Source organism: Astatotilapia calliptera, chromosome 1 (assembly GCF_900246225.1).
Source record: "Astatotilapia calliptera chromosome 1, fAstCal1.2, whole genome shotgun sequence".
In the NCBI taxonomy this organism is placed as follows: domain Eukaryota; kingdom Metazoa; phylum Chordata; class Actinopteri; order Cichliformes; family Cichlidae; genus Astatotilapia; species Astatotilapia calliptera.
In genome coordinates, this window is record NC_039302.1 from 29,472,660 (window position 1) to 29,497,796 (window position 25,137).

The window sequence follows — 25,137 nt, forward strand, 5'->3', positions numbered from 1 at the left end:
TGTTTTGTCGGTGTTGAGTGGTGTTTGTCTGTGTTGGTGACAAATGAGCATGGCCCTTCCCACTGCTGACAGCCGCCCCAGAGCTGCGATACTATCTTCAGCTCTTCAGCCTGCTTCTACAATTACTACTGCTTCTCTGGCCTCAGGGCTTCCAACCACAACCAGCACCCTGGAACCTTGGACACACACACACAAACACACTGGGTCAGATACATTACACACATCTATTTCTTTGTACAGGCTCACGTTCAGTCATTTATATGCATGTATTCATTCTTGAACATACATTTTTAGCATGCATTGCACATGTACTGATAATGCACAAAGTCTCATCCAAACAGACTGTGACTTGTTCGGAGGGTAATCTAAACAGATCATGGTTAAGGTCAGATTTCCTTAGTTCTTAATAGAAATAGTCCTTCGCAGACATTGGTAGAATAATTTCTCACTTATACACATATAGAAATATATGTGTGTGTCTATATGTCTATATAATTGGATATAGACATCTTTAAATTTGAACCCATTCCCTTATATCATTCAACTACACCACAATCAGTCCCAGCCGTTCAAGCCACACACTGAAACATTTGACTGAGATATGACCCCAAACTGATACCTTTCCCAACCACACACCTGGTTATTTTATCTTTCCCTGCGCCTATTGTTGGCCTAATTGACGGTGGCTTGGCTGCTTGGCTGGCGGCTGACCCCGGTCAGAACAATGCATACCTGTGGCTCTTACCAGTGCTGTGTAATTGTCTCTTCAAGTGGTGACCTTTTTCAGTCGACCCCTGAGGGGAGAACGCTCCACACTCATCCATCACTCAGTCACTCAGCCACTACAGGAAGTAGTTAACATAAGCAACCTTTGGGATGGCGGCTTGTAAAAGGTGTGGAGTTGAGGTTTCAGAGTGGAATACAGAATATTAGCCATCACTTCGTTGCAGGGAATGACATCACTCAATCAATCAAGTTAATCCATCAATCAATCTGTTGTAGAAGATGTTTGCACTGCTACTCAAACCGTTTCCTTTGAGGTCTGAGTCAGAGGAAAACAGATAAAAATACCCGACACAAATGCTTCCTTTTTTTGTCTATAGAGAATTATTGGGCTTATTATCTTGTTATTCAAATGTTTTTATTATATTTAAGGTTCTGGATACAGTGCTGTGCTGAAACTAAATGGGACTTTTTTCACACTCTAAGCATCTTCAATATGATTTTTTAACTTCTTACTTATCAGGAAATACTGGTAGGACAACTGTGCATATAACGTGCATGCTCCTGTCAGTGAGCTTCACCATTACACTATGGATCTCTCTCATTGCTGCCTTATTTGTCTTGTGGAATCCTGAGTATTTAGAAAGTGGCTGCTTCAAAGCTCAGTAACTCACCTTCAACCCAGTGGGAAGGCATTGACACACATGCCTGCATGGATTGGATTGGTTTAAAGGTCAAAAATATTAGTAAAACTACAGTCGATCGACATTTGAACCTCACACACACGAATGAAGAAACATGTGCACCATATTTGTTGTCCATTTGCAATTTAGAAAAAATGAGAAGAATGGAGATCATTGGATAAAACACTGTTTTTTTTATTTACTGCCATTCCTATTGCTTCAGACAGACAAGCTGTGGCGCAGGGAGCACAGAGTGATTCAAACAAGTCAAAGCTACTGCCAATCTACAAACAAATCTCTCTGACAACAACAAACAACAAAGGCGCAGCAAAAGAAGAAGCAAGAAGAACAGCGTTTGGCAACCATTAACATCTTGGAAAAAACTTCAGAAGTAAAAAAAGGAGTGCATTCTGCATTTTTAATAGTAAACAGCATCTCTACTTCATCATGAACTAGATAGAGAAAGAAATCAAACGAGGAGGGCTGCTACACTGCTTTGACGTCGGCCCCCTTTTCCACCCTTTTTAGCTTTTTTGAATGTGGATTTTGTCAGAAGTGCCGGATCTTTCTCTCACTCTCTAGATGGCCTGCAGCATTACAGGGGAATGTGGTGCTCTACACACTTTAAGAGTAATTAAAAGCGATTGAACAGCTGTAATTATGAGAAACGGCGGTTGTGTTCCGGGTCATTCTATCAATGCTGCCTTTCATCAGAGCAGTAGCAGAGGGGCCCTGCTGCTAGTCTCTGTTTCTCCATATGCACATCTTCAAGAACAAACAACTGGCAGGCTGCCTACAGGCTCACACACTATCACATTCGTACACACACGCCTTCATGTAGACATTTGGGAGAGTGAAGGCTCTTATGCACGCACGCACGCACGCACGCACGCACGCACACACACACACACGCACACACACACACACACACACACACACACACACACACACACAGTTACACATTAATATGGCACAAGCACACCACTGCACCATAAACACTTAACAACACATTCTTCATGTACTCCATTGGATGACATTCATAACCATCCTCTTATAATCGTTCTTTGGTCTTTTCTGGCTCATTTCACTTCTTAACACAATAAAAGGGTTACACTATACACAAGTGAAGAATGCAATAGCCTGTGAGCAAAGTGAGTTTTCTTACCATTCTATACTGTATTATAACACTGTGTGACAAGTAGAAAGCATATATGTATGTACTGTACTATGACTACTGAGAATGAGAACAATCCACTGACAAAAGCATGTCTGGGTTACATGAGATTAGGTAACAAAGTACACTGAAATAATAAATAGTAACACAATGTTGTATGTTAACACTGAAATGCGGGTTCCAAATATGTTTTGTTAGACCGTTGTGACACTAGTGGCTTGGTACTAAGCATTGCGTTTGTTAGCATGTTACTGAAGCACTATTCTTGTGTTGGTTTCCTTCCAGCCAATCCAAGTTGAGGTGACTGAGATGCTGGGGTCAGCTGGGGTAGTGGAGGGTGGAGTCGGGGGTGATGTAGATGCCCTAATCAAAAGGAAATCAATCTTGTCTGTCCCCTCAGCTAATGTGGGGATCATTCAGAAAAGCTGGTGGGTCATTTTTTTTCTTGCTTCCTTGTTTCCTCTATCCATATTTACATCCTGTCAGAGAAAGAGAAGAAATGGACAGAGGTCAAATTTGATCAGATATCGTGTAAGTTCTCATGTGAAGTTAACTTGTGTTTTAGATGCAGGTCAACGAAAGACTATAGATGTCTCCATGCAAAATCAGCAGGACCTAGGATTCATGCCAACAGGAAGACCAATTACACCCAATGTCATGTATTTGCCAATGCAAATAGCAACTCCAAGAAATTCCTCACAATTTTTACAAGGGTCTATGACACGACTTGCGGAGCAGGTGCGCATATTTAAAGTATGACAACATGTAAGGTGTCTAGTTGTGCATGAAGTGACAAATCCATACCATTTTAAAAGCATGAGATTCCAAAGCTTAAAACTGAAACCAAAATACCAGTGTCTGTCAACGCCAATTAGAATTATTTATTTATTTTAACGTCATTTGGTTTACTTAATCATTTGGACAATTTAACTAATATTACATAACATTAAACAACAGCATTGTTCACAGATGACCACAGCTGGGTAATGAATGAATAAGTGAATCCTCTGCGACTAGATCTATGCTGCATGAGATAGATACATGTATTCAGTGTGTACATAAACACATTTCAACATGTCAAATCTTACACTCACCTCCAGAGCAGTGACTCCACTCTGTTAATGATGTCAGCCAGATCAAAGGGCAGAGGCATGCTGGGGTCATCCACACCCCAGAAGGGCCGGTCCACTGGGGCCTCCTCAGGGGGCAATGTCTGGGCCAGACTTGAGTGGCACCTGAGGCGACAGAACACAGGAAACAAAAAAAATCCCATTTACTCCTCCCTCCCGTTAAAGCACAAGTAGGTAGAGACTCATCACCAAAAGGCCACGTCTCATCCCACTCACAAAACTTTCTTCATGTTTTTATTTTTTATATTTATATTTGCATCCTACTACAGCTTGCCAAAGCCAGGCTTTCACCTGAAAGTTTTATGAGATGTGTTTACAAGTAAATACTAACACTAACTAATACTTGTCAATGATGGTGGAACTCTAGTAGACAAAGATAAACAGAGATCTTTCTATCGTGTTTTTATCTAGTCAATGAAGAGCAATTTAAGGGCGTAATTTCCAAAAAAAGTCAAGTTGTTTAGGCAATGATGTCTGTGTGTGAGCATGTGTGTGTTTAAACTTGTTTTTAAAGCCAAAATCTCTATTGTGAGTTTGACCAGAAGCAAGTTTTTTAACAGTTTTCTGCCTCCTTTTGTTTTCATGACTCACAGTAATACTTTGTCCAGGTAGAACCAGCAGGACAGGAGAGTAAGTTTGTCTCTGTATGATCCACAAAAGAAACAGCATGCAGTTTTATTACAAATAAACAAAGAAATGTTTTTCTCTTCACTAGATATTGTTGAGGGCATTTAAATGATGTGTCTGCATGCAATTTGGTTTGAAACTACTGAAATACTTGGAAACTCCCAAGCCAGTAAAACTTGAACTGAATGGAGATGAGAAAAACAGAGATGTGACACATCAGTGAAGTGTTGCAACAGCATTAAGGTGATGGGAAACCATGATATCATGTATCATGATTAATGCCCCATTCATCTTACAAACATACAGGCACACACTGCAGGATGCTTTCACAAGAACATCACTCTCTCTTGTTGCAATAATGACAGAGCAGTGAGAAATCCTGCCTCTTCATGTCACTGCGTGATTTTTGTATGATTAACAATCTGAGGTTAGTTGTAATTTCCACCATGCTTGGAACCCCTACAGACCTTAGCCACATCTTTTGTTAGACCTGTGTAAATATTTACTGCTGTGACTCTGTGTTGCTCTCTGCTGTCATTGTAAATCTACCCTCCCTCTGCTTCTTGACAGATGAGGGTGACCTCTGACCTCGAGGTGCAAGAGGGAGAGCTGGAGGATGGCATTTGTATGTTGCGTGTGTAGTGTGTCCTTGTGTGCTTGTGAATAGTGACCTAAGATTTCCTATCTACAGAAACGGGGTCAGTTATATTTTCCATTCAATCATTATGCCAGGGTCTGTCTTGTCATATCTCTTTACCCTATGCACACCCTAAAACCCCCCGAACAAACCCATAACACAGACAAATGCACACAGTCACCACCACCTTGTGGTTAGTGACTGAAGGAGGGGCCACAGAGAGCTGAACAGCAGGATATGAGGATCGGTTGTGGATGGGATGAGGGAATGTTCAAGTGTTAGGGGACAACCGAGGGCTGCCACAATTTGTGGTTATATATATTCACATGAGCCACTTAATGTTTAACTGGCCCTCTGCCTAAGTGCTGCATTTTGGTGCGGTTAGCCCTTTAAGGATCTCCTGCATTATGGTGGTGAGGAGCAGCATTAACATCCACTGTCCAATATATCTTCGGTGCTCTGGATCAGGGCCTGATAATAGCATCTGTTAACATGCACTAAGTACCATTATGTAGCACATCACTTCATAAATAATACGATTAGGCGACCTTGGGGCTTTGCGACGAGCCGTGTGTTTAAATGTTCTCATCATTTATTTAGGGTGCGAATTAAAGGAAGCACCACTTCAGAGAAGGAGGAGGAGGAGGGGGACATGGCTGGCATACGTATCTACAGAGTGTGCAAGTGCAAACTGACCCAGACAGCATGCACACACACACACAAACTGTGGTTCTGCTGACATCAGCTTGAGGACACCATAGACCAAGGGAACCCAGGCTTTTGATTTGGTGTGATTAAGTATTCAAACTCCAGAGCTATGAGAGAAAACACTTGCTTCTTCTCTACTTCCCTGACTCATAATGAAAGGCTACATACAATAAAAAAAAAACTGAGTAGCTCACTTCAACAGAGATACTGCATTTATTTGACAACAGATCTTGCAGCATTAGCTTGCAAATAGAAGGTGCCAGGTTTACCAGAGATATAAAAGATATCGAGACTGGAAGACTATCAAAGATAATATAGTGTAGGTAATTCAGCACGCACTTTTACACAGTCTATCACTGTTCACAGAGTACCGTCCCCTGACTGCTAAAATGGAACCAAACAAAAAGTCAATATCAAGCGAGGTGCTTTAAGCTCTCGTGGGCTCTTGCTAGAAATTCTGTCTAAGCCACAGTGGCGTACAAACAAGGCTCACCAAAAGACTTTCCCATGGCAGAACAGTCCACCTTAAAGTTAAGGTCAAAGACAAAGAGGTGTGTATGTGCGTGTGAGGGTGTGGGTGGAGGAGGGAGAGGTTGTGTTTGTGAGTCCAGGCTGTTCCAATGGATTAACCCCAGACAGATATGGGCCTAACTATCCCATCTGGCGCTCGGTCAAGAGAGATTGGCAATACAATCACTCATTTCAATTTGCCCTGAAACCTTATAGCCTAGCAGGCCCCCGCTAAAATGGTATGCTAATGTGAAAGGTATCTAGCATTCTATCGCCTCAATTCTTCAGAGGCCTTTCCCTTCTTGCAGTACAGTGCACTTGAACTGCGGCTGGGGTGGGAGCGCCACGGCCCTTGCTGCAATAAGGGCTGGAGCCCCCTTTGCGCTCAAACTAACCACTTTAGCTAAAGTGAGTGTTAATTATGGACAGGCAAAGCAGTCAATAAAAGGTTAATGTAAAAGTCAAAGGATAAATTCCTTTAAGCATTGCATCATTCCACCATCTCTGCGACCAACACACTGCTCGCAGGTCTCCTAATCAATACGTTTTACTGTAATGCGCTCCCTATCGATTTCCTCCCCCCCGCTCCATGGTCCGAGCTCCATCACTTGGTTAAAGAAAGGAAAGGCAGAAGGAGAGGTAGGGGAACGAGAGGGAGAGAAAAAGGGAGTAAATAAAATGATTAACCTCAGTTTCACTTTGTTGTTTCCCTCTTAGATGCTCTCTGAAAGGCTTGTTAGAAGAGTGCAGGGTGGTCCAATATCATCACTGCCATCAGCACCATCCCAATCAACAGCATCATCAGCCCACTCAATCTCTGGCCAGTGTGTAATTGTGTAGCAGTACACTCAACCAGGGCCATACATTAAAAGGCCCTCTGCTCTTAACAGGATGGAAATCCGCCTAATAGACAACATCAGTGCTTCCGACTCATGCAATTACACTGATAAATGCACAATTGTGTCAGGGCAAGTGAAAAAGTACCCAGAGAATGTAGATAGGAGACAACACTTATTGCATTATTTCTACAGAAGGTCATTTGTAATGACATGGGAATAGACAGCTTGGGCTGTTTGATTCGGTACATTCAGGACATGATTAGGCAATGGCAGATATCTTTTTAAAACTTGTGAGAACTTGAAGTTATATTTTTCCTACTTTTCATATTTGTATCGTTAGCAACTAAAAGAAAAACACAAGCTTAGAGAACAGTATTAGAATGGGTGGTGTACCGAGATTCACGACCAAAGCGTGTGCCAAGCCCTACGCAACGTTCAAACTGGACCTAAAAAGAAGGCTTTTGTAAAGATACAATGAACATCAATCAATCATGTCATTGCGATTATGATCAAGGGAAACAGCATACCTCAGATCACCTGCTTCCCCATGCTTTGCCTGATGTTCATCTGACTAGGAGTTCTGTGCAGGTGTGAATTTTTATGGTTTTGGCAGCCTATGTGCCCGATAGCTGAGAATGCAATCAAACAAGTCATGAAAAAACAGGCATGTGTCTCATAAATCAGCCTGCCCCTGAAGGTAAGGCATGCAATCAAGTCCCAAGGAGTGAGAAGAAAGAAGTATATTATCCATCTACATTCTATATATACAATATTGTGTAAGAAATGAGTGATTAAGCACATCTGTCTTTGTATGTGATTTGATACGGTACAATGGCTAAGAGATATGGGCAGACAGTATTTATTCATGTGCTGTGTTTTGCAAGCTGCAAGGGCAACAGACAGTTTGGTATATCTTTGGAATTAAGAGAATTTCTCATCAGCAGTGATGTGATCTTCCAAATCCTAATTATAGAAGATCTGACTAAACTAATAACACGCTGTTGTACCTTTCATGTTTCTATTAAACATATTGAGCAATCGGTTATGGAACAGGCTGTTAAAGGTAAATGAAAATCTGAATGTACCTGCATTTTTCTAACAAAAAAGAAAAAAAAATCCATCATTTTTTTTTCATCTGCAGTCAGCACATTTCCCTAGAAGATCAAGGCAATCTTGCACAAACCTGAGCTGTGTTGCAGTGGTTCTAACCTTTTTTGTGGTTTCTTTCTTTTGTGGTTTCTTTCACTGCTGTCTTTCCACTGACATCAATCTTTTTTTTGGTATGAATCTTATCCTGGCAAGATTTAAGTAAACCTATTAATGAGACAAGGATGAAAAAATGAACAACAAGATTATTCCACAGGAATAACCTTGTTGAAATCTAAAGACTGTCTTCCATAAACAAAGCATTGCAGTAGTCTTGGGGCGTCTAAGCCAAACACTGGACTTGAACTCAAAGGAATATTTCTGAGGAGACCTGAGAATGGCTGTGAATCAACATGTTATCAAATTTGGTTACAGAAATTCTTTCAAGAAAATAGGTGGAAACCTCCAACAAAAGGTTTGCTAAGCTTGCAGCTTAATGTGCAAGGAGACTCGAGGCTGCTACCACCAAAGGTACTTTATTCAAGTACTAATAATGGAAATGGGATATTTCAGCCTCTCATTTTAGCAAATTAGTAAAATATTACAAAAACCTTATTTTTGTGATGTAATTGTGGAACACTGTTGGTAAACTAATCCATGTCAAAAAGATTCTTAAATCCTTGAAAAGTTACTGGCACAGTGGTTTACATATTACATTAAGATTGCTTAGATTAAGATTGCTTAGATTAAGATCAGATTAAGGTTACAAGTAATTAACTGGAAAATGCAAAGGGTGCACAAACTTTTTCTTGGAAATTTTCTGTTAATGATGTTGTGTAGAGGCCAGTATAACAGGGGCATAATTTTCAGAACAACGTCCAACCTGTTAAGTGTCAGGCTTTAGATCTCAACATACACCACCCAGGACTCCAAGGTCCTGGGTGCTCTGAGGACTGTCCTCATTAGAGCGTGAACAGTGCCTTAGATCCCTAACCACCATCCTATTATCCCAATCACTGCCACATTCAGCGTTAAATGTAAAGTGGTGCAAAATGTGAGCCAGCCAGCCAGAAAGAAAGCGTGGGTAGGGCAGCGTCTTAACCGTTTCCTCAGGATCAATCAAATGCTATTGTGTCTGCAGACAGCTGCTGACTGTACACTTTGTGAATGTGTGAGGTGGGCAATTGTGGGGAGAGAAATGGAGAGGGAGGGGCATCATCAAATGCATGACATATGTTCCTTTCATTTTGATTCCCTCTAAGGAGCCTAGGCTAATAAAACTAACATCTGATGCACTCTTTTCCCCTTTAATTAATGGTTGCAGAAACCACGCAAAATTGCATGAGCAAGAAGGAGGGGCAAAAGATAAAGTGGGTGCCGCGTGGCCCTTTCAACACACCCACCCACTCACGTGCCACAATGGCTCTGCTGGTGCTGGGAACAATGATTCTGCCAGGGAACACGGGTACCTTCCTCAAACTCTGTGAGGTCTCCCTCTTGCCAGCTGCAGTCTGGACTGTTCATTAAACCACATGAAACAAATAAGGCTCATTACTGGTATCCCCAGCCAGTTGGAAACACAGGACCGTGAGCTTTCATCGGCCCATGTACTTTTAGTAGAGTTACTTGAAGTCAACAACAGAAACAGGGAAGTTTTGTTATACCTGCACAGTCTGTACCTGCTTCACACCCTAATTGTTTGATGCGGTTTGGCTGGCTGCCCCATTTAGAGCAGGGAGAACCAGATGTAACACAAAAACACACACAGAGTTAGGTAGCCTCTAAACAGACTTCATAATTGGCAGCAATAAAATACTATTGCAGTCTTGAGGTACAACAGAGGCAAGCCCCTGAACTACAGCTACTACTCTCAAAAACCAGGTGGATGTCCATTAGGTGCTTAACAGTGTAACAAATTACCAAACACCCTGGCCTGCTCTTTCTCCTCCTCAGGCAATGGGATGGAATGTGGTCTAATGTCAACACAGGCGCAAAATTTATGAGGAGACAACTATTGTTCAAATGCAAACAGGTTCCAATAAAAAAAAAAAAAAAAAGAGGGAGTTTTAGGACAAACAGAGAGGATCCTCCTGGCCGTTTCTTTTCCGGCAAGGGTTGAAGAGACAGATCACCGCTTAAGGCTGTGTGCATTTGTGTGTCAATGTCTGTGAGAGAACTTCACAGAGAGAAATTGTGTGTGTGTGTGTGTGTGTGTGTGTGTGTGTGTGCGTGCGTGCGTGCGTGCGTGCGTGCGTGTGTGTGTGTGTGAGGGAGAGAGAGAGAGAGCTAGAGAGCTAGAGAAACAGCAACAGGAAAATAAAGGTTATATATCTGTTTTGCATGCTCCACGTTGACTGGTTGTCCAGAGAGGAATGAGAGGAGCTGTGGCCTACTTGTACCAGGATACAAAATTGTTCAACAGGAAGAAAAGTAAAAAATACAAAGCAAATCAAAGAAAAAAAAGTTCATTCTGATCACTTTTAGTAAAACCACAAAGCTAACACTATGCAGGAATGCTGGCCTAGCTGAACACATGGACCAAAATCAGTTACACGTGGCTAAATACCAGGTTGAAACATTTCTATGTATACATGCAAAACCAATTAGAGATGGTTGTGAAAAGACACTAAAAGTTTTTCTTGATGATGCTGTTTATTTATGAAGCCCAGGAGAGAAAATGGAGCAACAAGGGGACTTGATGACGAGGGTAAAGAGGTTACAAGCCTGCGAGCAATTGCACTTTTTCGCAGCTCGCCGTTGGAAGGCTATAAATCTGCTGTCATGGAATACGGAAGATGGTTAATGTGGCATTGGGAGCGGTAACTCTTAGCTTTTCAGAGAAATGGCATACCATTGCTGTGAAAACTTGTTGTGCGGAAAGTGATCTTGTAAAACAATCATTTTTAACCCTTATCCCTCCCTACCCTGCACTGTATGCTCCCTCCCTCTTGGCCAAGTGTTAGTGCCTTGTGGGCATCATCTGAATGGTGCAATAAAGCTGATGATGAATGAGGCTTGCCTCAAAAGCAATACAACTGAGCCACTGGACAATACCTGACCCCAGTCATATGATAAGTTTGTTTCAGCCTAGGCACAATTCCCACCTGTCTTCAGGTGACAATGGCAGGGTCAACTTAGCAAAGCTAATTATAGTGTATTGTAACCTAAATTGCCTAGATACAAGTCATCCTTCTTTCTCTAGGGGATGTGTTGTTAAGTTTTGGAGTCTTTGTTTAAAGCACAACTGTGAGATAGAAGTTTTCAAACAGTTGCACAACAGATATTGGGTTTCATAAATGGGTATATTCCAGTTCTTTAAAGAAAGAAAGTGACTTTGCTATCCTCTTTAAACAAAGCATGGGAACAAACGAGCAACTTTTCAAGCGCAGGAAACATATTTGGATAAATATTACATTTTGTTAAAACTGCATTTAAACTGTCACATCAATGTTGACACAGCTTGTCATAATGAGATCACATAATAGGCACAGCAAACCAGTGATCGTAAACACGCCCCACTGAAACAGTCATAAATCTTCAAACTCATAAACTAGTCTAGTCCAGGAATAGGCTATAATGTGACAATCATTGAAACGTTCCTACAAAAACAAACAGCAAAGTGCTTGTTTTTAATGCTGTATGCATACAGCATTAAAAGCAGGATTTTTTTTTATATTTGGTAAACATATCTGCCATTTTTGTGTAACCTTTAAAATGAACAAACAAAGGAGTAGCACAAAGTAGGAGATGATGCACACATTCCCATATGGGCATTACTCACTCTGTTTACAGTAGAGGAAGAACTAATTCCAAAAATGTCAGACTGGGTATACAGTAACTAATGAGCTACACTTTTCCAGATGCCTTTTCCCACAGTAAACAAGAAAGTATGAACAAAAAAAAATTCCAAAAGTTGGTAAAGTGTCTAATCCAACCATGAAAGAAACCTCTAGTATTTGCATCACAGTATGTGAGTGTGTGTGTGCATTCATGCATGCACATGTGTATACTGTGCATCCGTGCCAGAGGAGTGCTTTTCGCCAGGTGTTTGAACTTCTGCATCACCTGGTACTCCTGCTGCGTGAACACGAGTTTTGTTTCACCCTATTAAGTAAATAGTGTAATTAGAGGGACTCAGCATTTAAAACGTTGTGAACAGCCAGCAATTTGTTTGGAAGACCAGCCAGGCTAGGCCCTGAGGCACTGCACAGAACAGGATGCAAAAGGTTCACACAGTGCAATACAATGGGGTGCATGTGTTTGGGTGGCACTATTCAAGTACCTGTCTATGTAGATAAGTTGATGCATGATGATGTGAATCACTCATTGAAATGTGTTCTGGGTGTTGAAAAAGAAGTGCTTTGTGGTCTAACAGGTACTTAATTATATTCTGTTTGTATTGACAATATCGGTACACAGTGTAATAACTACCACACTGGCAAAACTGAGGACTGTGTTTCATAGAACCTAACCCTTAGTCATAGTTTTATTGGTGTGTGAAAAAAGAAATATGCATGTGATGTTCATTGTTCAAGCAGTTACAAAGAAAAAATAAGAGCTGAAGCCAATACAGGTTGGGCTATCTGCCACAAAGACATCAAAGGTGATGAGCAGACTTCTTCATAATAAAAGCACAGGGATTACGGCTAACATGGTAACAGAGATCAACTTTATTAGTTTCCCCTCTTAATGATTTTTTTCACTCCACAAACATCCCCACTGTGTACCACCTATCCCAGCGAGGATGCTTCATACTAAATTCTCTGCTGTCACAGCTGATCCAGGGTCAGCTGTGGGGTGTAAGAGAGGGATAACCTCTTTCTGAGCCCCACAGACACCCAGATGGCTGTTCGGAAGCTCTGATCCAGAAACTAGCTTACAGCTCAATCACTGTGGCCACATCTCCAAGTCCACAGTTTAACCCTCGCTGATGTCAGCCAAGGTCACAGATGCACACTTGAGAGGCAAAAAGAGCCAGGAGTGAAGTGCTGCCAGAGTCGAAGGAATTAGATCCAGGCTGAGTGGCCCTCATCTGGCTAAGCCTGGTAAGTACCAAGACTAACAGGCTGAGGCACGGTGCTTTGGGTTTGCAGACACACATACTCACACTCATGCTTCTAAGCTTGCGCACAAATGGACACACACATAAATAGGGAGGTAAATACACACTGACATAGTCACACACACACACACACACACACACACACACGGAAGGACTCAGAGGGCTACAGATGGTGTGCCCTGGGCATGGTGAGTGGGGCTCTGATTGAGCTAGTTTTAGATCCAGTGTGGAAGCTGCCACAGCACACAGGGCTCAGGGGTTGGAAAGGAAGACAAAGAACAGCGGAAGGAGTGAATGAGGGGAAGAGAAGAGAGGGTGGGGACTAACTCTTTTCCCCACATGGGGGCTACTAACATTTTTAGTACAACATCAACATGGCACTGTCCATCCGTGTCCTTGCCTTTGTGACCATGTGCTACCCCGTTTCTGCACCTAACGCCTACCAGTGCAAGCACACATGCCATAAACCCACAGAAACCAACATTCACGTATAGACACATACACACGCACACAGAGCCAGCGGCCACTTCAGCTGTAATTCCGTCTGACTTCCGCTGTCTGACTGGCAGGAGACAGGGAGGGTGAGGACAACAAGCTGTGAATACGGGAAGAGACAGAAAATCATTGAGAACCTTGCCTTTATGAATCTTTGATGAGAAAGAGTGAGGGTTTGCGAGGGCTTTGCCTCTGGTTAAATCAGAGCATAGTGCGTGTGGTGTGTGTATGACTGCCAACAGAGGTTGAGATAAACAGGGCCTGGACTAGGCCCAGACAACTACAAACCCCACAGTCAGGAACATTTGTCCCTGCAATTAGTCCCTGTCCTCCCCATTCATGTTGCAGGTAAGTGCTATTGATAAGTAGATAAAAAGTTGCAGCTATGAGTAGCTAAGAGTCTCATATAAAGTGGAATGTTAAAACAGAGTTTTTTGAGTGCAGGTCAAAAGCATTCTCCATATTTCAATAAGTAGCATCTCTACAGTTTTACAGAAGATTAATATATCAATTAATTTCTATGTAGATGGTAGATATGATAACACTTTAAACAAAAGGGTCGAGCAGGGTGGCATGATTTTTAGCAGCAGTACTTGCCATGATCCTTTGACTGCATTTAATTATCATATTAATTACACATTTTAGGTAGTGTTAGTATCAGTGACTGATGTAATTCTTTCTTTTTAATACCTTCCATGTTTTCTGTTTTGTTTTTGCTGCTTTTTAAGACGTACTGGAATTTTGGACACTTTGGGTTAAATGGTAAATGGCCTGTATTTATATAGCGCTTTTCTAGTCCCTAAGGACCCCAAAGCGCTTTGCACAACCTGTCATCCACCCATTCACACACACATTCACACACTGGTGATGGCAAGCTACATTGTAGCCACAGCCACCCTGGGGCGCACTGACAGAGGCGAGGCTGCCGGACACTGGCGCCACCGGGCCCTCTGACCACCACCAGTAGGCAACGGGTGAAGCGTCTTGCCCAAGGACACAACGACCGAGACTGTCCAAGCCGGGGCTCGAACCGTCAACCTTCCGATTACAAGGCGAACTCCCAACTCTTGAGCCACGATCGCCCCCGGGTTGTCATGTGTAAAATGCTTCCAGTTTTGATTCAAACTATTATGAGTTTCGGTGCTTCTCCATTATCTTTTGTTGTGCGCATGAGTCAATCGGCATGCATTCTGTTTCAGTTGTTACATAATTTCCTCAGGGATGAATAAAGTATTCTGATTCTGATTTAATAAGAGTCCAGTAAAAATTGGATCAAAGGTTAGTAAAATGCTTTATGGTTCTACTGGTCACATTATTATTTTATTATTTTAATTGTGTTCAAACTACAGCATCTGAGCTGTTACTTTTGGCAGCTTTTGTTATGTCTTGACAAATTGCTGCAATGCATCGGAGAGAAAAAGGCAGTACATTTCTAACTATGCCACTGCACCAGAAAATATCTCGTAGTCTAAAAATTTACCATTCAAAATTATTGATATCCTTCATGATGCCTGTTCCATTCAGTTAAATTTTGCATGCAACCCTCAGCTACTGACATTGCTGGTAACAGCCTCAATTTCTCATCCAAGAGAGAACCAGTTTACCACACACTAACAGTTCTGGCTCTCTGCCATGATAAATGACACGTAACTAAGAGCAAAAGAAAAACAAACAATATGACAAGCTGGTATTTTGCTGTCCTACACTGTAGTTTTCTGATTAACAATGATATAGCATGTTGCAATGTCTTGTAAGGACATACTGGCTTACGATGCGTGGGAAGTTATGTTACACCCACACCCTTGTGGTATTCCTTTTCTTCACTGTTCTTTGTTTTACCTTCACACCTGTTCTGACTTCGGACACATGAAAAGCTGATGATGACTCAGAGGAGGTTGTTTTAATTAAAAATACAAGACATGCTACAACAGCCATCCCTCACATCTCAAACTGCTTTTTAATTGATGTCAAGCAGGTGCCAACTTTTTTTTCTCAACATGAGTTAGGTTATGTTACGAAACAAGCAGAGCGGCATAGTAGCTTTATCTCATCTGCCACCTGTGACAGCTCAGAATTCAGAGTCCTCTAGGAAGCTCGGCTCATGTTAATGTGTCATCGATGAAGCCTTTTGAAGACTTGATTCATCCATCTGTCAGTGAGCACTGAGGTGCTGCCGACTGACTTCCGATCACATAAGAACTTGGCAATGAGATGAACTGTCTTAGGCTGATCAAGAGTTGCCTTGGCTCCCATCTAAATCTGTCAGGTTCAAACCTTACACTTTGCTGCACATGTTGATCACATATACCAAAGTACAGGCACAATTTCAACTTACGGTTTGGACTAATCTACTTTAGGCTTGAATTAACACAGAATTTGTACTTTCTGGCATCCTGAAATGAAGGCGGATTGATTGACAGCTAAAGTCCCTTTTCTCACAGCTTGTAGACCTGCCACAGAATTGAACTCATGGCTTCCTACAGCTTCAGGATAAGACAATAGAGAAGTATGCTAGTTTAGGGTTGGGTCATTTATGGGGCAAGAGTGAGTCTCACAGTGCCCTGTGATGGCTTATACCTGCTTTATGCCATGGTTAAGTAGTGTTGGTAGAAAAAAAAAGTCTAAAGGAACATCAGCTAACATCAAATGGAACCAGTCTCCAGGATTTGTTTGCAGCCAAAGGGAGGTGAAAAGAGCAATACTTAGTAGAGCAGCTAACCTGTGGTCTTATCTAGTGGACAAATCAATAGCAGTGTCTGAGAGCAAACCAGAGTGTGCTGTGAGGGAGCTAGAGGGGCTACCCCTGGCCTGATGCCCCCAAGGTCCCTCCAGGGGGGTACCTGCTTGTCTCTTCACCCTCCATCTCTTCCGCATCAGTGCTCACACCCTGTGACTACTTGATCACACAAAGAAATACACAAAACAATGTATACTCTGAAACGGGCATCCAGTGACATATTATTGCACTAGCCATACTATGATAAACAGCAGGGAATCAACAATCTGTGTACAAGAGCATACAGAACCATATTCAAACATGTGCACACATGAGATTCAAGTGCACATGCTGTTTGTCCCCTGATAATCTATAGTACATGGACCTCAGCATTGATGAACTACAAATGGCTTTCCATTGCAGTGGTCTTTCACACAAGGGGGCAGAGGAAGCTGTTCCTAATGCACAACATAACGCCTACTCCCACCTGGCCAAAAGCCCCGGAGAACAGCCGTCCAGTACTGCAAGAACAGAATTCTTTAAAAACAGAGACCTTTCTCATCATTCCTCCTCCAGTTGCTGCTGCCTACTTACTTTCAATCACAGTTAACATCACAGAACATGAAGTGGAGGGATGGGAGGAGGCAAAACACAAGCCTGCTGCACAATGCACTTGTCTGGCAGCTGCTTGGTCTGACATTTGAGGCCATAGGGACCTTGTTGAAAGAGCAGATGCTCACTGATGTACAGGCACAGGAACATGGCAACTACACAAGTGGCTCAAGCTGAAAAAAATCGGCACAAACATATGATAAAAAAAGTACAAGGAGGAAAGCTGAAGATGGCAGACTCACACAGAGATGGGTATAACAAGAGTGTAAAAACAAGATCACAAATACACAAGCGGGCAGTGCCATATATTTAGTTCCATTCAGTTAAATTTTGTATGGGTTTAATTACTGACTCTTGGATCTCTCTAAGCAGCAACTCTCTTTTTATTTATTGATTTTGCTTTTAATTCTTCGCCCATCCTTATCAAAAATTAAGCTGATGTGTTATATATACTGTGTTGGGTAGCAATAAGTGATTCAAATAGATAGAAAAAGACAGAATTAAGGGGTTATGGCTGGAAGAAAGGCAAGAAAAAAAGTAGTTCATCAAGAGTTAGAAAAAAAAGAAACAGTAAATAAGGAGCGAGGATAAGATGAGAAAGGGAAAAAACCCCAGATAGAAACAAAAGAAAGAAACACAACATACAGAATACAAAGTGAGAGAGGTGCAGAACAGGCAACATCATGGTGCATCTCCGGCACAGATAAATTAGTTTCCGCGGAGGACCGCAGGCAGCATTATGGAAATGGGTGGCTGGTAGCTTCTTTGGCTGACTGTAAACAGGATCTTGATAAGGCATATAGCCTCTGGTTAGGCCTCTGGAGTCTGGCATCATCATGGTGCTGTGTTGAGCTGCAATACTCCCACGGTCGTCCTCCTTCTATCTATCTGGTTCCTTTACCAACCTGCCCAAACTCCAATTGTGAGTAATTTATGAAGTGGGGTGGGGGCGGTTGCGGAAGCGATACACACACATCCTGACACGAAATACATGACATGTTCCACATGTCTTCCCACAAAACTACAAAGAGCTCTTTTGTCTCTACAAAGAAAAGAAACATTAAGAAGTAATTTAGAGTGCTTGCATCACTTTATGCACTGCTGTGAACCAGGTAGTTAACAACAACCCAGGTTTAAAGGCTAAACTGGAATTACAGTATCCCTCTGTGCTGATGGATAGCTTGATTCCTAATGCAACTGTTCACTGAAATAATGTGACATTACCTGGCAGAACTGTCCTTTGACTATGGCAGGGCACAATTGTGATACACTGCCAAGTGATTGGAAGAAATACAGGCCAAATGACATGACAGGAGTTAAGGGACTTTCAACTTAAGAGTCATAGTCAGACTGATTCTTTTTTTGCCAATTGGTATTTTCTCAGATTACTTAAATAGCGCTCAAAACCAACATACAACAAAAATTTGTGAGAGTTATCATTAAAACATCCTTATCGTAAGTGTTGTTTGCACGGGTGTCAGACACAGATGCACAAGAGAGTCCCTACTTTCCTTTTCACAGTAGCTGGCACAAGTCTTTCTCTTTCCTCTCCCTAACAGCTGTAACTGGCACAATTAGGCCTGCATTGTCTCTTCCATTCTGCAAAACAAAAGTGTAGTGGCGCAATGCATGGTCTGACACAAAAGTAAACAACTTCATCTTGTGTCTGAAATATGTGTCACACTGATTGTGCAGAGCTGCCCATCGACACAGTCATGTTGGGTTGAAGGAGCATATCCTAATTAATGAGGGAGAGAAACAGAGAGAGAGAGAGAGTGAGAGTAAAAGGAAGAGAAACTCACTTCCACTGTTCTCCTTCAAACAAACACTTCCTATGGGACCCCATTGTTTGGACTGAGGCATCATGGGTAGCCTTATTTACAGATTTTAATTGCTCTGGTGATCTGTGGGTAAAACACCCTGTTGTAATCACCCCACAATAGAATTGTTACTCCTTCTGACAACTGTAATAAAATGCTCTACAGCGTCCAGGGGAAAACAAGGAGAAAGGAAACAGAGAAGGGCAGTGAAAGAGACACAGATGGAAGAAAAAAAAGAAAGAAAGAAAAGAAAACTGGAAATATAGTGAAAAAATAAATTAGGAGAAAATATTCTGGATGCAAATTTTCTTAGCAAGAGGAACTAATCCGAGCAGGCGGGAAGCAGGGATGAGGATGGGACTGTTGTCCAAGGAAATGATTGCTCTCACACCTCAAAGTGACAACCATGAGAAGCTCACCATTCCTGGACCTCCGAAGCGGAACCACAGAGGAGACATCCGCGGCAACCATCACACAACACAAACACACACATACACACACACCTATGCGCCGACAGATTTGGAAAGAGGAGGTAGGTCACCTACAGAAAGAGATTAGTGTCATCAGGCAGAGGTACGAACATGGGACCGTCAATGGCAGCTGTCCCTGATCTGGGTGGAGCTAGCACATCTAGCTCATATACTCTCTCATATATGCTCATACTCATGCAAGTGTCGGTAAAACACATTAGTTTTATTGTATAGAGTTAAGACAGAAGGATTTCCAAAATTTTAAATTGTTGAAAATATGAACAATCCTGAAATAAACAGTAGTAGTACTATAAATGTTCTACTGTTGTTGCAGCTTGTGTGCTCTCAACTGCAGTACCACAACTGCTATAGTTGTAGTAGTTATAGACGTTATATATTGTGCATAAATTACACTGGAGGTTTATTTTTTATTCGGTTATTATTATTCAGTTTATTATGTATTCAGCACTGAAAAATATAAATATTATACGCAGTTACAATGTAAGATGAAATCCATCACTGCATCTTCAGTACTTATTAGAAAGTGTAATCAACAAATTATATGAAACACACACCTATGCGCCGACAGATATATACATCTTTCTGTGATACCAATAGTATTGATCAGTTCAAATGATCATATGTCATATTGTATAGCCCATAAAAATATACTGACAGTCTATTGTGTTCATTTTTGCTCAAAAGAAGAGTAGCAATTCCTGTACTGTGAAAAAGCCTGTTTTACTTAAGTGAGTCAAAGCCTATCCTATTATTATGCCTGCTGATAAAGGTAATACAAACACCCAGTGCATCAAAGGTCCATGAAATATTAAACAGCCAATCAGCTGGCAATTATTCTCTTTAATCTCCTGGAGGCAGCCAATAGCAATGTGCCTCTGGTGGTGATGGCCTAGAAGGGAATCTTGCCTTCAGTTCTGCACATTTTTCAATCCTAACACTTTGCATTATGCTCAGCTCATGATAAAATAAAGTACAAGAAAACTTTTCTAGTTGTTTCACTTTTTCTTGCTTCCTTCAAGACATCGTGTTGTGTATTGATACTATTAATGCCAGATCAAGTGACTTTCTTTTGTTTCTCCTCAACTATATATCACTTAAACACATTTTAAATGGACATGAGAACACTGAGATTACATCATTCTTCAAAGGAACTAATCAATTGCTCATTTAAAGCTACAAGATGTGGTACCGTGGTGTTTATTGGAGGTAATGCTTATTGTATCGTCATCAGAGCTTAAGACTGCTGAGTAGGTGACACTGAGATCCAGGCATCAATGCCACTTTAACATTTCACCACAAAGTATTGATGTACCACAACAGATGCAGATCGATACTTAAAAGAAGTCACTTAACAGATCATTCTGTGTTGTAAATGCAACATTAAATTTGAAAATGATGATCAGCCTGATGCTGTCAAAAATGATTCCATTAGTAGAAGTTCACTATTGTGGTTGCATAACCAAAATTCTACTGTCTGTGCTTCTTCAGCATGTCACCAGACATTTCTTGAAAACTTCAACTTTAAGTTGAACTAGAGGTGATCTAAAAAAGACCAGCAGTGGGGAAACTGTGGACCATCAGTCTCCTCAATCTGGTGTGTCTAATGCTCTGGCTGTTTCCAGCAGTTTCACTCCTGTCACTTGTGTCCTCACAAACACCGACTCCTTCCCCATTCCAATCAATAGGTTTGTGGAGACGCTCAATGCCACCGATTCTAGCCTGATCTTAATTAGAGAAAAGCATCAGATACAAACGACATCTCAAATCAATCGACAAGTAGAGGCTCGGGGAACTGGGGTCACATATAGAGATAACTTTTTGGTTCCTCGACAAGAATTTAAAAACCAAACTCCTAAATTTGAACTAAACAGCATTTAGCTCTCATATGGAATATAAGCTGCCCCATGTCAGGGTTTTCACTGGATTGCAAATTAGTCAGAAACTTGCACAACATAATTACCAAACAGAGTTTCTAAACGTGCTGATGAAATATAGATGGGGAGAGATTCTGTTCAGTCCCTCTATGACTCCTCCACGCAACGTTCTTTCCTTTCCTCTTTATCTCCATTTTCCACTCCATCTCTTTCCTACTCTGATAGCAAATGGATGCACGGTGGCGTAAAAGCAGAAACAGGCTGACAGGCTCCTTAGCTGCATGGCTGGTTGTATAACTGGCAACACTGGTGAACACCTAGACCCAAGGAGCCCATTAAAGACAAGGATATGTAATGTGGCTTCTAGGAAAACACACTTGTGCACTCACACACAGGCACAAACAGATACAGCTGTGTGCCAAATGTTAGTACGCACATGGTCATTTTACTGGCACGTGTACATATCACACAATACGTTGAAGGCACACGCATACACACACACACAAATACCACTAAGGGAGTCAATAGTGGTGATTTTCCTTGTCAGCTCCTCAGCAGGCACTGGTTTAAAGAGACATCAATCTGTGATGTCAGCACTTACCTAATGAACCCTCTCAGATCGATGGAAGCACTGGTCTGCTACACAGTCCGCCTTCACTGCCTGGCCTGTTTTTATGTATACTGTGACTCTTTTGGGATCCATGTTGGACTAGGCCAAAACATGTCCAGGTGTGTGTGTGTTTGTGTGTGTGACCGTGCGTGCATGATGTTGTATAACTGGAAAAAAAGTCTTCTGATAAACCATTTATTCTTTGAGTGTATTTGCATTTTAAATTAACAGTACTTGTATATATATATGTATATTTGTTTGCAAATGTAAACCTTTGTAATAGCACAATTATTTGGGTATTTATTGCACTTTTACTCTTTGCATTTATGTCATCTATGTCCTATTCTTTGCTGAGGGATGTGTACGATTGTGTTTGAATGCAAATGCTCTAAGTTCAAGCACTTTCTTGTGTTTACGGAGCATATGTATGGTAAACACTACAATCTTGCTTTTCAAGCATTGTCTCTCTGTATGTGCTGAACTGAATGTCTAAATACGTTTGATGACACCTAAGCAAGTGCATATATGTGAAGCCAAAAATTGATATAAAACCTCCCCAAAACAAAACAGATTGCTTTGTTTGATTGTATACATGTGCAGCACCTGCCTTTATCTGTTCAACAAACACGTTAGATACAGATCAGCACCTAGCCACCTCTGTTTCTGTAAACCTGTAGTTGTGTCTCCTTCTTTTCTTCAAAATGCATCAGTTTATAAGCCGAACAGCGATGGCAAGGTCTACGGAGGTGGCAGCAGCTTGAGATGCTGTACAATTAGATTAGTTCCATTTCCTTTGATCGCCCTCACCCCGTCCCATCTTGCATGTGACACTTCAAATGCAGGAGCCTTCCTGTGCCACTTAATTGACCAGAATAAACATATTATATTGTGATAAGTGTTGCGATTGTAACAAATTGTACGGCGTGACTGACACAAATCACGGCATTAGCCTTGCCTCTCTTATCGGCGGCCTCCTCGTGCTTTTTCAATAAACAATCTAGTAGACGGGAAAAAAGAGAGAAAGGCAGAGCAAGGGGGAGAGGGAGGGATTGATGGTGAGTGAGGCAAATGGGAGCACTGTGGCCATGATCTAACGTTTACCCACTTAACCATTCAAAAAGTCATCTTCTTCCATCAGCGCCTCACTCGGTGCTGCATGGGAAACATTATCTTTCCATAGGAGCTATCATTCACAGATGGCCTCCCTGTTCTCAGCAGCCTGCCACCATGCATTTCCAAGAGTGGCAAGGTTGTGTGTGTGTGTGTGTATTTTAGCGTATGTACTAGATGCCTACCGGTATAAGCTTGTGAATGGTGTAGTAAATTTCAAGAAGAAGAAAAACAAAAAGAAAAAAAGGCTTTGCAAGTCATTTTTTTGTATAGTCAGATTATTGTGTGTAACTATGAGCATAAAGGTTTGAAGGTACAGAGGAAAGAGGTGAACTGAGGGAGGCATGAGAGGGGGGGATGTGGGAAAGGCTGACGTGTTAATCAGTGAATCAGCATCCATCCACTAATGTGTGCCAGTGTAAATAAGGCCCTCATCTCCTTCCGTCACATAAGCTGGCTTTCCAGACCATTAGGCCCGAGCTGGCTGGCGGAGGCAGCCCGCCACTCGCTGGAGACTCATTTACGTGTCTATAGGCATCTGTGGCTGGTGATAGGGAACCCACGTGAAATTAATGGGACTATGGGTGCTGCCAGCCAGCCATCCAGCTCTCCCGCACCCATACGCGCACACACAGACATGAACCCACACACACGAAGTGGTTTTTATGCATGCTGGGTAAACTAACCTTTGCAGTAAAGATTCAGCAGCTTTATTAGTTTAGGAAATGGCTGTAATTAAGGATAATTCATAATGGCTGCTTCTCCCCTCTCCACGGTATTAAAAGGAGGTTGGCCTAATTTAGCTTGCTTGCATTGTATACTGGGGAAGTGAGTTTAGTGAAGAAATACATAGACACGGACAGCGGAATACAAGGACACAAAAATCTCTGCAAGGCCCCAATATAATGCATTCAAGAATTCCCATTAAGACAGTAAAATACCCCAAACTCACACAATTCATGAGAGCATTAAAAACTGTACAGTTTCTGAATGACTGTTATCTGTGGGGTTATGGGGTCATAATCAAAGCGTAATATTTTACAACTAGAAAAAAGGGAATCGCTTTATGTTTAATAATCCATTAACAACAGCAACAGAAAGCAGATCTTTCGAAATAACAGATAACATGACAAAACTTCAGTATCTCTAAATCACAGCAACACAGGGCTCTCAAGACAAAAATGACGCACCAAGGTCTCAGTGCCTGGGAAGAGAAACATAGGGCTGGCCAGATCTCAGCTCCTGAGAAGAGATGTGCATCTGGGCTGAGCTCACCTCCTTTCCTCCACCCCCACAGGAGGTAAGGCACGAAACCAGAGGACAGGATCAATAAGCCCACAGATCCTGCCAGCTCCTCTCCATCATTACCACCGATGAATAATAGAGGACAGTCCCAACCTCCTGAAGATTTGTTTCTGAATGTGCAAACAGAAAGAAACTCACATGAAAACTGATATGGAAAAGGGATAAACTAATGGAAAAATAGAAATCAATCTGAGTTCAAGCTCAGTTGCCAAAACAGCTACTAAACAGCTTAATCCAACAGGACAGATATAAGATGCTAGAGCGTTTAGTTTGACGTGCCCAACTCTCACAGAACGCAAAGGAGGAAACTAGTCTCTGCACCCTATCTAAGAAACTGAAAAGAAAAGAGCAATTGGCAAAGTTCTGTAAGACAGAACACCACACTCTGATCACGCCTCTCTTTGGGCATAAAAATCACATCCTACAGCATACCTTTCACCTTTTGCCGTTTTAGTGCAGGGAAAAAGGAGCACTGAGACACTAACCACCAGCTTTAAAGTAAAAAAGGTAGCTGCTTAAAGCCAAATCAATTATGAAGTAGTAACCTGTCCAAAATGTGATTTCCACACTGTCCGCCGCATCTTTCACACTTTATCGATTACCTGAGCTTGTAACATTTTCTGTTAATTCTGTTCACTCACACAAAATCTATATGTGTGCATTTCAAAGAAGGCATCTGAGCCGAGCAGAGGCTGCCTCAGCTCTGCAGGCCAGACAATCACTGTCAATCTACCTAATGACCAAGTGTCTGCTGATGCATGCTAGTGAAGTGGGGAGAGTCTCTGGGTGCAACATGAAGCAGAATGTAGAGCATCCCCTCTTCTCAAAGTGTTGAAAGGGTATGTAAACCCTCCTGCTGGAGCTTCCCCAATGCTTCTCACTTTTCTCTGTAACTTTAGTTCGATCAAAGAGAATAGGACCCTTA

The 25,137-nt window shown here is 41.8% G+C and overlaps 1 protein-coding gene across 1 annotated transcript in view; it reads right to left on the reverse strand.

Annotated features, from left to right (window-relative positions):
- Positions 1–2,316: 2,316 nt before the first annotated feature.
- The window catches only part of fto (FTO alpha-ketoglutarate dependent dioxygenase), a 113,882-nt gene continuing 91,061 nt past the window's right edge, over positions 2,317–25,137 (reverse strand). The window contains exons 9-10 of the mRNA XM_026173569.1: positions 3,675–3,815; positions 2,317–3,059 (exon numbers count right to left, since the gene is read on the reverse strand). Coding sequence (XP_026029354.1) covers positions 3,053–3,059; positions 3,675–3,815 — 148 coding nt within the window. The 3' untranslated portion in view covers positions 2,317–3,052. The remainder of the gene's footprint in view (positions 3,060–3,674; positions 3,816–25,137) is intronic.